The sequence below is a fragment of the Panthera leo genome, chromosome B3, assembly GCF_018350215.1.
Source record: "Panthera leo isolate Ple1 chromosome B3, P.leo_Ple1_pat1.1, whole genome shotgun sequence".
Lineage (NCBI taxonomy): Eukaryota > Metazoa > Chordata > Mammalia > Carnivora > Felidae > Panthera > Panthera leo.
Genome location: NC_056684.1, coordinates 134,493,693 through 134,507,520, shown reverse-complemented (window position 1 = coordinate 134,507,520; position 13,828 = coordinate 134,493,693). Strand labels below are relative to the sequence as shown.

At 40.6% G+C, this 13,828-nt stretch overlaps 1 protein-coding gene and 1 long non-coding RNA gene across 3 annotated transcripts in view; one reads left to right on the top strand and one right to left on the bottom strand.

The window, feature by feature from the left end:
- Nucleotides 1-970: 970 nt before the first annotated feature.
- On the bottom strand, nt 971-3,384 carry LOC122223064. The gene is made up of 3 exons (XR_006204026.1): nt 2,911-3,384; nt 2,538-2,610; nt 971-1,007 (listed from the first exon to the last, which is right to left on the bottom strand). It is a non-coding gene; the product is annotated as an uncharacterized LOC122223064 (long non-coding RNA).
- Nucleotides 3,385-3,393: 9 nt separating this feature from the next.
- Nucleotides 3,394-13,828, top strand: part of TRIP11 (thyroid hormone receptor interactor 11) — a 61,823-nt gene continuing 51,388 nt past the window's right edge. Inside the window, exons 1-2 of one of the 2 annotated variants that reach the window (XM_042944113.1) lie at nt 3,394-3,895; nt 8,073-8,131. In XM_042944113.1, coding sequence (XP_042800047.1) covers nt 3,757-3,895; nt 8,073-8,131 — 198 coding nt within the window. In that variant the 5' untranslated portion in view covers nt 3,394-3,756. Of the gene's footprint in view, nt 3,896-8,069; nt 8,132-13,828 lie in introns of both variants that reach the window. The other variant, XM_042944112.1, reaches the window with a different exon arrangement.

The window sequence follows — 13,828 nt, the reverse complement described above, 5'->3', positions numbered from 1 at the left end:
AGAACAAAGGCAAGAAAAATGTATTTTAGGTAAATCTCCTAACAGCTTGCAGCCACTGATACCTGAGACACGCAGCGTGTGACATTCTTTGAGAAGTTCATGGCTGCCTTAATGCCTTAATGTTTATACTTCACTAAAAACTGAAAATAATGGTATCTTGACAAAAGCCAAATATTCAAGGTCCTGTAAGACCCTGACTTCAGCATACAAAAATTCCTTAGTAACCTGCATTACCTCTACCCCCCTCCCTCCACAAATTAAACTACGTCATCAGCCACCCCTCCCACTTGCACGTACAGCTCTTTCTGCCCACAGGTCCTGTCCCTGTGCTTGAATAAAATCACGTTTTTGCACCAAAAACGTCTCAAGAATTCTTTCTTAGCCATTTGCCCATGAACCCCACTTCAAATTTCATAGTTTGGGTAAATCAAGCCCCACTTCACGCCCTGAGTTGGGCTCTGCACTGACAGCACGGAGCCTGCTTGGGGTTCTCTCTCTCTCCCTCGCTCTCTGCCCCTCCCCCATTCACACACGCACTAATGTTCTCCCTCTCTCTCTCTCACAATAAAAAAACTTAAAAAAAAAAAAAACCTCAGGGGCAAGATAAATAATATTTTAAAAACATTAAAAAATAAAATGGGTTTTTGCTTTACACTTGCATAAATAAACTCATTTAGATGGTTTCTCACAACAAAGGAACTGTTTTTTTCTAGAGAAGTATCGATGATCCCACCTCTTGAGAAACAGAAACCAGGTTTCAGCTGATAGTGTTTTCATTTGCTTTTTTTGTTGCTAGCCATTGAGGTTTCAAAAATCCAAGGTTCAGGGGCGCCTGCGTGGCTCAGTCAATTAAGCATCCGACTTTTGATTTCGGCACAGATCATGGTCTCACAGTTGGTGAGTTCGAGCCCCACATCCGGTTCTGTGCTGATATTGCAGACTCTGCTTGGGATTTTCTCTTTCCCTTTCTCTCTGCTCCTCCCCGATCATGTTTTCTCTCTGTCTCTCTGCAAAAGAAATAAACATTTTTAAAAATGAAAAAAGAAAACCCCAGGTTCAGAATTTCAGCTGAGCAGCCTAGACCTCATTGCCTGGAGCCACTCACATTTATGGGCTCCTGTGTGGGGTTGGTTTTGCTACTCAGTTGTGTGTTAGCTCCAGGGATATTTGGCAGGAAAAGGAAGCGACATCGTCAGCCCAAACTTCATCAAACTTGGATGTCTTTTGACTTTTTATTATAAAACATTTCAAACATATGCAAAGTAAAAGACTAGTATAGTGAACCCATATGTACTCATCACCCAGCTTCAGCGATGATCAATTCCTGAGAATTCTTATTTCATCTGCCCTGCTCCCATTATACTGAACCAAGATCCCAAACATCATATCATGTTATTTATCAGAATCATTCTTAAAGTCTCTTGGGCCATAGTTCATCCCACAGGGAAAAAAAATCCCCCATAAGAAACTTTTAGAACATAGCTTTTTGTGTTAATTACTTAATAAATGATGTAAAAACATGTTCATTAATTGCACTCTTTCATTAATGGCAGTGTCTTTATGGCATGACATGAATTTATAGGACAGCGCTCCAGAGAATTTACAGCTGTAGGAAACACAGGCTTGATTGACACTAGCTAAACTTTTCAGTTGTCCAGAAACCCACTTAGGTCCTATGTTCATGTGACTCATCTCAAAGCAGTTTCCCACTTCAATAATCGCGCCCCATCCCACTCAATAAAAGCTAGAGTCCTTACAATGGCCTACCAGGCCCTATGTGATCTCTGTCCTCCCACTCTTACTTCTTGGTCCTCATCCCTTATCATCCTTCCCCACCCCACTCTGCTCCAGCCATCCTTGCCTTTTTGGTAATCCTCTAACCTGCCAAGGATTCTCCTGCCTCAGGACCTTTGCATCAGTTGTTTCTTTCTGCCTGTACTGTTCTTTCCCAGATACCCACATATTTCACTTTGTTTTTCCTTAAGTAAGCTCTAGGGGCTTGAACTCACAACCCTGAGATCAACAGTCGCATGCTCTACTGACTGAGTCAGCTAGGCACCCGGATATATGTCATTCTTTTAATTACTTCAAGTATCTGTTTAAGTATCACCCTATCAGTGAAGCCTTTCCTGACTGCCTTCTATAACATTACAAGTGTCCCCTCTCCTCATATCTTTTCCATATTATCCTTACCCTGTGTGTGTGTGTGTGTGTTTTTCTTCAAGCAGTCACCTGTCTTATATTTAGTACATTTTGTTTATCAGCTCTCCCTTCCCAATGGAATGCAAGCTCCAGAGACCAGGGACTACGTATGTCTTCTCCTGCTGTATCCCCAGTGCCCAGAATAATGGTAGACATACCAACTCTCAGGTCATCTGTGTGCTACATTTTTGAAACTTTACACACACTTAAAGAGAACTCACCAGGCACTGTTCCGAGCACTTAAAAACTATTACCTTATTTAATCATCCTAACAACCCCATCATTCTCCATTTTACAAACGAGAAACTGACGCACTGAGAGGTTAAGTAACCTACCCACGGTCATACAGCCAGTGACAGATCCAGGCAGGTCCCAGAGTCTGCATACCTAGCTCTTCGGCACTGATGTCTTCAAAAAAAAAAAAAAAAAAAAAAAAAAAAAATACACGGAAAACATTTGATAAACACCTCCGGAATGGGATGCAAATTCTTCATTTAAAAGCTTTTAAGGTGGTCTGCGTTTTAAACTTCATGGGTTAAATCGGCTTCTTGAACAAAGCTCTTGGTATATTCAAGAACGCAGGGTTTCAACTACGAGCTGTAAAGCTACCAGGGAAAATCACTACTATAGAAAGTAACCAACATGTTTTTCCTGCACGAACAAGAGTTCGCAACCCATCCTTTTTACTTGTGTATCCTTAACTCCTACCCTAGTGTCCGGTACAGAGCAGCCCGACAAGCTGTAGAAGAAGCGACACAGTAACCGATAAGTAAAGCCTCTTGCTGCACAGTGGAGCGACCCCGCAAGTGCCCTTGCGATGCTGAATTCGTGGTACAGTTAAAATTAAACACTCAGGTTTCACCGACACAGTGGGGGGGTCCAGGAGCTTTCCGGGCCGCTCTGGCTTCGAAAGGCACCACTCGCAGAGGGCTCTGCCTGAAGCTCAGGTGCAGGGAGCAGGCGCCACTGCGTCACCCCTTGCTCATGAGACCACACCCCCAGCGGCCAAAGCCTGTGAGCTACGTGGAGGCTGACCTTGCCCTGGCCGGCCGCTTTCGGTCCTCCGCGATCCCACGCTCCCTTGCGCCAAGGACGCGTCCGGCGGCTCCGCAGAGCCCTTCTATGCCACCGCGGCTCCTCTCTATGATCCATTGCCGCGTTTAGAGTGGGTGTCATGGCGGTCGGCGTCGAGTTGGCAGGAGTTGCCTTCGGAACTGGGGAAAGTCACTAAAGCAGAGGAAGAAGTGGCCCAACCCGGACGGTGGGAAGTCGTAGGAATGAGCAGAGGCCTCGCGGGGTTGACTGTGGCACTGGAGGCGGGCCCCTGGTAACGTCCCGGGCCAGGCCTCTGCGTTTCTAGGCAGAGTCGGGCCGTTGGTGGGAGCCCCCCGAAGCCGGCGTTGCTTAGGAACCCCTCATTGTGTTGTGGAATCTTGAGTGTTTTGATATGGACTAGCCCCGCGAAGGCGGTGGTTCGAGGACATTTGGCGGGGTCGTCCGACGACGCTGGACGCTTTGCTCGGAGCGGACCGGGTCGTTCTCTAACCTGCAGCGATGTCGTCCTGGCTTGGGGGCCTCGGCTCCGGCTTGGGCCAGTCTCTGGGTCAAGTCGGAGGCAGCCTGGCTTCCCTCACTGGCCAGATTTCAAACTTTACGAAGGATATGCTGATGGAGGGCACGGAGGAAGTGGAAGGTAACAGCTGGAGCGATGGGAGGGAGGGTTTTCCTGGGACCGTGGGAGCTCCCGTTTGGTTCCCACTTCCATCCGTCAGGAGTGTCACTCCCTTTTTTCTTTACACTTTTGCCTCTTAACCGATTTTCTCTAGACCACTGGGGTCTGGAGAAGAGTTCTGGTTGAATACTCTGTATACCTCAGAATGAAACTGTTCCTGCATCGAGTAGTTTATTTTTGTTTGGTTCTTCCACGCCCACCGCTTACTTTGCCTTTAACTTGGGGGCGGATCTGATCTTGATCCTTTTCCTTTGTATTGACTCGGTTAAAAAGTATCTGTGCCTCACACATAGTCACTGTATTCCTTCGATTTTTAACAGTTGAAGCAACTCATTAAAATATTCACAGAGTCTTAAGCCCTTTCTGACTTGAACGTATTGTTAAAACGTTCCAGCTGAAATGTATTTTTGTGCCTACTTACCATTCCACCCATATTTCGACAGTAAAATAAGGAAGATAGCCCATTTGGGTATCCTTAGCAACTTTCGCTCATTTTTGAAGTCCTTATTTTGCTTTACTAATGAAGAGTGACCCAGAGTTACATGGTAATCGATAGTTATGTTAACTAATATTTTGATTTCTTGATATTCTTTCCGAAAGTAGTATTTAGATCTAAAGAGTACTTTAATTTCAGTGTAGGTCTGCCTCCAGAGAGAGGATGGGCTGGTTTTTTGGATGAGAGCACTTCCTTGGATAATTTTATTTCTTATAAATTAATAAACTAGCATTCTGGTTTAACTTTTTATCCTGATTTAATCAAGCCTTTGTGTTTATTGGGTTGAAATAAACCCAGTTTTGATAAATTGATAAAAAGAAAGGTTGATAAAAAGAAAGTATATTTAGAATTTCTGCCTTTCTACAAGGCAGAAACTTTGGAGAGCTGCAGAAATCATTTTACTGCATGGAGTACACTTTGGGTGGGAGGTACATTAGGTGGGACAGGTTGGGGATGAAAGGGAAAGGAAAGGGTCATGTGACTTTGAAATTTAGAACAGAAAAGGGCTGGATAACAAGGGAAACACTAGTCTCTCATTGTATCCTAGTTAGGGAAAACAGTTGGCTATTCCTAGAAAATAGCATCCCCTCTGACATGACTGTCCTGTAGGCTTAAGGTGGAATTCATTTTGTTCTTCCTACCAGATGTGGTTCTGTATTCTCAATTTTAATGGTTTCATCATCTGCCCAATCTCCTAAACACGAAGTCTTTGTCACTTTTATTTTGCCTTTCTTTTCCATCTCCTGTTTCTAGTTGGTCATCAAATCTTGTTCATCCTGTGCCAGAATTGTTTCTTATATTTGTCCTTTCCTTAATTCTCCCTTTTTCTCTATTTCAGTAGCGCTTTTCTCTCCCGTGTACTTTGTCCTTCCCATCCCGTCACCCGTTTCTCCCTCCTCCACTCCCATTTTCTGCGTGTTGCCAGTTTTCTAAAACATTAAGTGCTTTAAAATCTTTTAGCTCTGTTCCTTACAGGATAAAATCCAAACCTCTTAGTTTTGGGACACTGGAAACCTAGCCTCGCTATGATCAACGTCCCTTTTCTAGTCCTAGCTGTTACGTCCTCTTCTCTTCACATTGCTGTACATGTGCACACTTACATACACATGCGCGGTTTGCTTGCTTGCACCCAGAGCGTGTGCCACATGGAACTTTGTGAAGTACCTGCACAACTCCAAGCCTCTGCCTGGAAAGCCCTTCCTTTTCTACTTCCTCCTCTACCCTCCTTTGCCTGGAAAACACTTTTTTCCAGTATGACTCTGCTCATGTGCCCGGTACTTGGTGAAACCATTTTCAGTCCGTGGCAGGTAGGCTGAGTTGATTGCATGCCATCCGTGTTTCAACATAACTTTGTGGATCTCTCTTGGAGAGCGCTTACCACGTTGGGTTATGATTTACCTCTTTCCTTGATGCCCAGGGTACGGATTATATTTTATTTATCCTTATATTACTAGTATCTGGCTCCTTCCTTGGTACATAGTAGATGCTTAGTAAAAAAAAAAAAAATTGCTTAGTGATTATAAATCTGCTAAGTTGCTTAATGCTTCTCTTATTTTCCCTTTCTATTAAAATAGGACTTGCTTGAACCTAATTTACTGATTTTGTAAATCATTTAAAAACAGGGCCAGTTCACGTATTCATTTAACAAGTAATTATCTACCTTGTGCCAGCAGTGAACAAGATAACAGTTCGACAATAGCATTGTTGGTACAGCTTGAAAATCCTCCATATTTACAGTATCAGAAAGTTGCTATTGTACCAAAAACTGTACTGATTTATTGAGGCTTAGGAGTTGGGCTTTTAAATTAGACATGGATAAATTCCATTTTCATGCATTTCAAATTGTGGGATCTTTAGCAAATTATTAAATACTGTAAAACCTTGGATTGCGAGTCACTTGTTCTGAGTGTTCGCAAGACGAGCAAACATTTGTAACAAATTTTAACTTGATAAAAAAGCAATGTCCTGCACCACGAGTAGTACGTGACGCTGGATGTCACATGATCACAACTGAGCCATTGGTTCTTGAAATTCACTGACATACAAGTGCTTTGGATTACAGGCATGTTTCTGGAATGAATTATGCTTGCAAACCAAGGTTTTACTTACTTAACCTCTGTAGGCAGAGTTTCCTTATCTGCTAAATAGATATAATCATACCTACTATGAGGTTAGGAGGATTAAGTGAAATGAGTGTAAAATGTCTAGCAGATGGTAAGCATTAATAAACAGTAACTGTTATTTTTGTTTTCCCTCAGCAAGGAAGAATTTTTTGATCTGCACAACGTCTCCCCTTTATTCTTTTTTTTTTTTTTTTTTTAAATTTTTTTTTTCAACGTTTATTTATTTTTGGGACAGAGAGAGACAGAGCATGAATGGGGGAGGGACAGAGAGAGAGGGAGACACAGAATCAGAAACAGGCTCCAGGCTCTGAGCCATCAGCCCAGAGCCTGACGCGGGGCTCGAACTCACGGACCGTGAGATCGTGACCTGGCTGAAGTCGGACGCTTAACCGACTGCACCACCCAGGCGCCCCCTCTCCCCTTTATTCTTAAAAAGGCCATGATTTTTTTTTTTTTTGTGGGTGGAAGGGGAGGAGGGCTGCATAAACCTTTTTTTATCCCTGTTTGAAACAATTGCTGCTTCTAACAATGACCCTCCTAAACAGACTAGATTATAATTTGTTCTCTTCTGAGTAGCAATTAGACAGTCCTGTCAGAGTTTCAAGCAAGATGTATAAACAACCACAGAAGCAACCGCACCTGGTGATTTTCAAAACAAGAAAAGTGGGTTTGTTATTATTTATTGGATGTCACTTGTATTTTCTTTTTATTTAAACTGTAAATCAGAGAAGTTATTTCTATAGTATTGAAGTGCTGTGGCTGATGAAAAACCTTACTGCCTAGGAAAAAATCTTAACTGTGTGGATGGTGAATTTTTGGGAGCATCAACAGTGCCATTTTGATACTGCTGGCCTCTGACTCCCTTTAAAGAAAAATTTTTTTTTTTCATTAAAACTTTTTTTTAAAGTAAACTCTATGCCCAGTGTGGGGCTTGAACTCAGCGACCCCAAGATCAAGAGTTGCATGCTCTACCGACTGAGCCAGCCAGGCTCCATCTCTGACTCTCCTTTTAAACGAAAATGTACAAAAGCAGACTGAGCTCCTTTGCATTTTAAATAAATTGTGCCCGTTTTAGTTGAAATGAGTGTTGTTTTAGTGCATTTTTATTCTTCATTTATAGGTCATTATTGTTTTTACAGTGTTGGGAGCAGAAGTTGGAAATAAGGCCTAAACCCTAGTTGTGTAAGTTTCATCTAAAATTATACTAAGCCAACAGAGAGAGATTGAATCTTTCAAACTCAATTACCCATATAAAATTTTAAGGAACACCTCCAAGGGGGAAATGTAGGTGTTCTACCTAGGTACAGACAATAGGCGAAAAGAGTAACTTACATGACGATAAAGAACATTTGTGACAATAGGAAGTTGTGGTAAAAATCAAGTGATATTTGTCTTCTGAATTTGATCCCAGATCATACCATTCTGATGAAAGCTCAGTGAAATCTATGTACTTTAAAATGCCTGTTTACTCACATGGTGTTGATCATATATTCAGTGTATGCTGTTTCTTTCGTAGCAGAATTACCTAATGCTAGGAGAAAGGAAATTGAAGCCATTCATGCAATCTTAAGATCAGAGGTAAGGAAAATTAAAGACTATTATTGAACTTAGATTTTTCTTTTTTGAAGGCATGACAGTGACTCATACTGTATTTCAGTTCTTTTTACTGCACTGCTTACCACTTTTATCTCTTCCCCTTTATCTCAGGTTTTTTTCAGTGTTATCTTCCTTTAGATGAAGAATATATGTTGCTGCACTTTGCTATTTTATATTCCTGTCTCTGCTTCTCTATGCTGGATGTGGGAAAACAGCCACGTGTAGACATCATGGTGGCAACAATTGATCAAGGAGTTACCATGTTCTCACAGTGTGCTCAGTTACAGTAGTGCATTTGTTCAAGTATCATGCGAAGAATGCAATTCTGTTCATTCTAGACGTCTCTAATTTGCTAACATTAAAAGAAGTGCGATATTTGTATACAAAGAAGTTAAGGGTATAGGTATACCAAATTAATCTCACCATTTCTTTTCCTGTTGTTAGTGCCTCGTGGTGACTACCTCTGGACATTATACTTAATGCGGATGAGGACAACTTGGGAAGGGTTCAAAGGAAAGCCATAAAGAAAGTGAAATGATTTAAAATGGGATCTATTGTAAAGTACTAATGACACTCAGTTAGCCTTTGGATAAGAATGGCGAGGGGTGAGGGTGTTAAGCACGTTTTCCTCTTTGCTGAGTCCATAAACAGAGACAATTGAATTTAAAATATCAGAAAATATTTACTAACAAGCACTAGTAAATTCTGGCCCAGGATACCGAGGTGAGACTGTGGAATTTGGAGGTAGAGAGATGTCTCAAGAGGGACTATCGTGGTATTCTGTCTTAATAGGATATGGCAGTTTGGTGACACCTGAGTCCTTAGCTATAATTGCCTAATAAGTAGATGCTTCGGTGACAGACGAACTTAATAGCTTCTTTCTTTGTACGGCCAAGATAGGAAGGTGTTACTGTAATCCCTAAAGAAATCCTTACGAAGGCACTCATTAGTACTGGCCCACCCAGAAAAATTAAATGGTAGAGTTGTGTTTAGTGGCATTAATTTAGGTAAATTCACCCATGTACATTTGGGGGAAAAAGTAAATAGAGTTAACCTGCTTAGTGAATGTCTGCTCTTTATTCAGCTTGAGATCAGAGAGAGAAAGATCTTGTGTCCCTCTGTCGATCTCAGTTCTAATCTCTCATAGGATTATCACTGGACTATGGTGAGCATGATTCTAACATTTAGAAATATTTTTGAACAGGGAGGGGAACAAAACATAAGAGACTCTTAAATATGGAGATCAAACAGAGGATTGTTGAAGGGGGTGTTGGAGAGGGGAATGGGCTAAATGGGTAAGGGGCATTAAGGAATCTACTCCTGAAATCATTGTTGCACTATATGCTGACTAATTTGGATGTAAATTAAAAAAATGAAAAAATATATTTTTTATATAACGCATCCCCAGATGAAAGCCACCTTCCTCATTTGCTGCTTATTCACAGTAGCATGAGCTGCTCAAATACTAGAGGAAAAGAGACTGTTGGAATTCCCAAGGGCTTTGTTTTCTGAGGTGATTTTGATCCTTGCCATGTGTCAGCACAAAAGAGCTTCATACTCTAACCCCTTACTTGATTGTGCAATAAGAGATTAAGGTGGAACTACGATTGAAGCCAGCAGGAAACTAAAAATACAAAATTCTATTTAGAAAGTTTTGGTATAGACAGAGGGTGTTGTGTTTTCCAGAGGAAATTAGATTTGCTTACAGGCATTAATACTTGAAGTGGACTGAATTAGTTAGATTTCTTCAATTTAATTCTCTGAGCCAAGAAAAATAGGCATCACAGTTCCCATCTGGATCCAGTGAACTCTTTACTTTTTATATTAAATCATTTTGTGAGTGATTTATAGAAGTAGGAATAAGGTGATAATGAAAAACTTTACTACAAAAATTAAAAAAAAATTTTTTTAATGTTTATTTTTGAAAGAGAGACAGAGAGAGACAGTGTGAACAGGGAGTGGCAGAAAAGGAGGGGGCACAGAATCTGAAGCAGGCGCCAGGGTCCACGCTGTCAGCACAGAGCCCGACATGGGGCTTGAACCCACGAACTGTGAGATCATGACCTGAACTTAACTGACTGAGCCACCCAGGCGCCCCAATTAGAAATTTTTTATTTTTATTTTTATTTTTTTAATGTTTATTTATTTTTGAGACAATGCGAGAGACAGAGTGCAAGCAGTGGAGGGGCAGACAGAGGGAGACACAGAATCTGAAGCGGGCTCCAGGCTCTGAGCTGTCAGCACAGAGCCCGACGCGGGGCTCGAACTCAGGAACCATGAGATCACGACCTAAGCCGAAGTCGGACGCTTAACCGACTGAGCTGCTCAGGAGTCCCCCCGATTAGAAATTTTAGTAAGAATATAGCAAATCGATATTTTCCATACGTTTCTGGTTTTGAAAATATATACTCAAAATAGGCAGTGTTTTTTGAATGTAGTCGACTGCTTATTAACTCTTGTGCATGAACTGAAATGCATCTTATTTGTAAATACTGGTTCCAGATTTCAGTTGTTATCTCTAGTAGAGTTTAGTTGATCATGACTTCTGGTTCTTCTTGACTTGTGTCATTAAAACCAGTTTTTTGTTTTTTGTTTTTAATTTTATTTTAAAGAGAGCAAGAACCCGAGTTGGGGAGAGGGATGGGGGGGGAGGGAGAGAGAGAGAGAGAGGAGAGAGATCGAGAATCTCAAGCAGGTTCCATGCTCGGTACAAAGCCCAGCATGGGGCTCTCGATCCCATGACCCTGGGATTGTGACTTGAGCCAAAATCAAGAGCCGGATGCTCAACGGCGCCACCCAGGTGCCCCCAAAACCAATATTTTTGACAACTTTGATGGCTCATGATTTTGTTGAAGAGACGATAGCTATCATCTTTGCTCCATAATTACAAAGCCAATTTATAAATACTAATTAGATTTATAAATACCAATTAGAATGATCAGGCTACTGAATTTTTTCCATTTTTATGTCTTTTTCTTCCCAGTCACCTTTGTATACACACTTTCCTGCAGCATTTATCAGTGTATGAACTATATCAAGTAAACTTCAGTGTACAAATATCATGTATAATGAAAGAATTTGGTCACATATCCATTTAGCAAAGTGGGATGGCTCAGGTCCTTGTCACAAAATATTGGGAGATAAAATCTTTTCCTATTGAATGACTAACTTGATGAGAACACCATGTTTCTTTTTTGTTCTTAGAAATATATTGTTCACTCATCAGTTCTGGAGTTTGAGAAAATTGTTCTAGGATATCGTTATTTGAAGACTTGGTTGGGATTTTACCTCTACAACCTGTTCACAACCATTAGACTCTGGAGAGCTGTTTTCTGTCTCTTCACATTTATCTTCTGTGTTGTCTTAATAATTGTGAAACGTTTTCCTCTGTCAGTTTTCTTCTCTTTGTTGAAATGAAAATTCTGAATTTGCAGCTATGTTCAATGAAAGCAAAACACAACAGAATAAAAGAGACACCACAAAGTTGGTGTCTCTAGCTTTTTCTTTTTAAAAGATGATGTAATGCTTTGGACACTGCAGTCAGAAAGCTGGTTATTTCACTAATCACTGGGTGATTCTGTCAGTCTTCTCTTTTCCTATTACCTAAGACTTTTTTAACCTAGTTGAGAATAATTGATGAATAATGATAAAAAAAATTTTTAGGATGATAAAAAAATCAAAATGTTTCAAGTACAGAAAACACAAGGTCATTACAATCTCATGAATGTTGTTAGATTTTTAAAGGGCCCGATATCCCCTTATGATAATGACAAGATAGAATAAGATTTAGTTAGTTATAGATTTTATTTTTAAGTAAACTCTGTACCCAGTGTGGGGCTCGAACCCACAACCTCATGGTCGATAGTTGCACACTCCACCAACTGAGCTAGCCAGGTGCCCCAAGTTTTGTTTTATTTAAAAAATAAGTGGGGCGCCTGGGTGACTCAATGATGTCATGGTTCACAAGATCAAGCCCCATATTGGGCTCTGTGCTGACATTGCGAGCCTGCTTGGGATTCCATCTCTCCCTCTGCTCCTCCCCAGCTCGCTCTCTGTCTCCCTCTCAAAATAAATAGATAAACTTAAGAAAAAAATAAGTACATTTTCTCTCTTTGTTGGAGGACATCTAAGAAAGAGTAAAAGTCATCAATATCTGTCCTTACACATAGTTAGGACTGCTCAACAAAGAAACTCACTGAGTAAAGTTGGTTCCGACCTTGATGGTGTAACAAGGGTTAATCAGGATGGAATAATTTAAGGATATGAGAATGTTGTAGATTTCAAGGGCAGAAATCATAGCCAGACTTTAGAAAGGGGCTGCAAACAGAACTGCAGACCACCAGGGATTTGTCTCTCGTTTTTACTCCTCTTTGTTCTTCTTTGCATGTGTTTATTCTTCATCCTTTCAGACCAGCCCTCTTGGTTCCATATTCCACATTCTAGAAAATATGGCCACTGACAAGTGATATGTTACAGATCAGCTGCATGAAGAGAATCTGTCCTTCATGTACTCTGTCCATCTTTGTGACTCTCATATGGACAGGGAGATGAGGGCAGAAACACAACTATTGGCCAAATTGGAAGCTTTCAAGTTCTCATTCTCAACCAGAGTTCAACAAATAGCCTGAATTATTTTTATCTGAAAAACCCTGGAGTGGACTGTTATGAATAGATTTTGACTTCAGTATATTGTGTTGCTTTACGCATGGTGTTTTCATGTTAAAAGATTACAGAAAGTCACACGAAAGCAGCCAATAGAATAGAAGGTAATTAGTTGTGTGACTTTGGGGCCTGTGTCTTAAATTTCTTCAAGATAACCAAGATTTATATTAGATTTCTAGAGACAGACTCTCAAACTAGGGTTTGTGTGTGTTGTAATTTTTCCGTTGATTTACTCCTTTGATTTTCTCTGCGAATTCATCCAATCTCCCTGGATCATAGTTTTCACATCTGTTGACGTAAGAAATTCCTAGACTCTAAGAAAACAGGTGACCTTCTCAAAGTGAAAAAGTCTTCACCTTCTATCACGAGCTTTTTTTTTCCCTACCACATCATTCACCTTTTTCTCCGTTATCATTGTTAACCTGTGTTTGTAGGTATTAGTAGAATTCTTAGAAAGTTATCTGTGATAATTTGTAAATTCTTTTGCAAAAAGTTTTAGTGTCCATTTATCTTGCTCCATTATGTGCTTATTCATTCAAATTCAAGGAATGATAATACATAATGGTAATTTAATATTTGAGTACCCAAAATTTAATTAATTTTTTAAACATGTTTTCCAAAATCTTAAAAGACTATAATGTCTGGATTCATTGAATTAGAATATTTCATGTACTTTTAACTAACTTTTTTTTTTTAAGTTTATTTATTTATTTTGAGGGAGACAGAAATAGCACAAGCAGTGGAGGGGCACAGAGAACGAGAGAGAGAATCTCAAGCAGGCTCTGCACTGTCAGCACAGGGCCTAATGTGGGGCTGGAACCTGTGAGATCATGACCTGAGTCGAAACCAAGAGTCAGACGCTTAACTGACGGAGCCACCCAGGTGTCCCAACTTCTAACTAGTTTTTGAAGTGAGTTTCAGTATGCTTTTCAAATTGTTTTTTTCAGAAGTGCCTCAGGAACCTGGGGGACAGGCAGACAAGTAATAAGGTGCTTTGGCCTCCTGCCTGTACTTCAG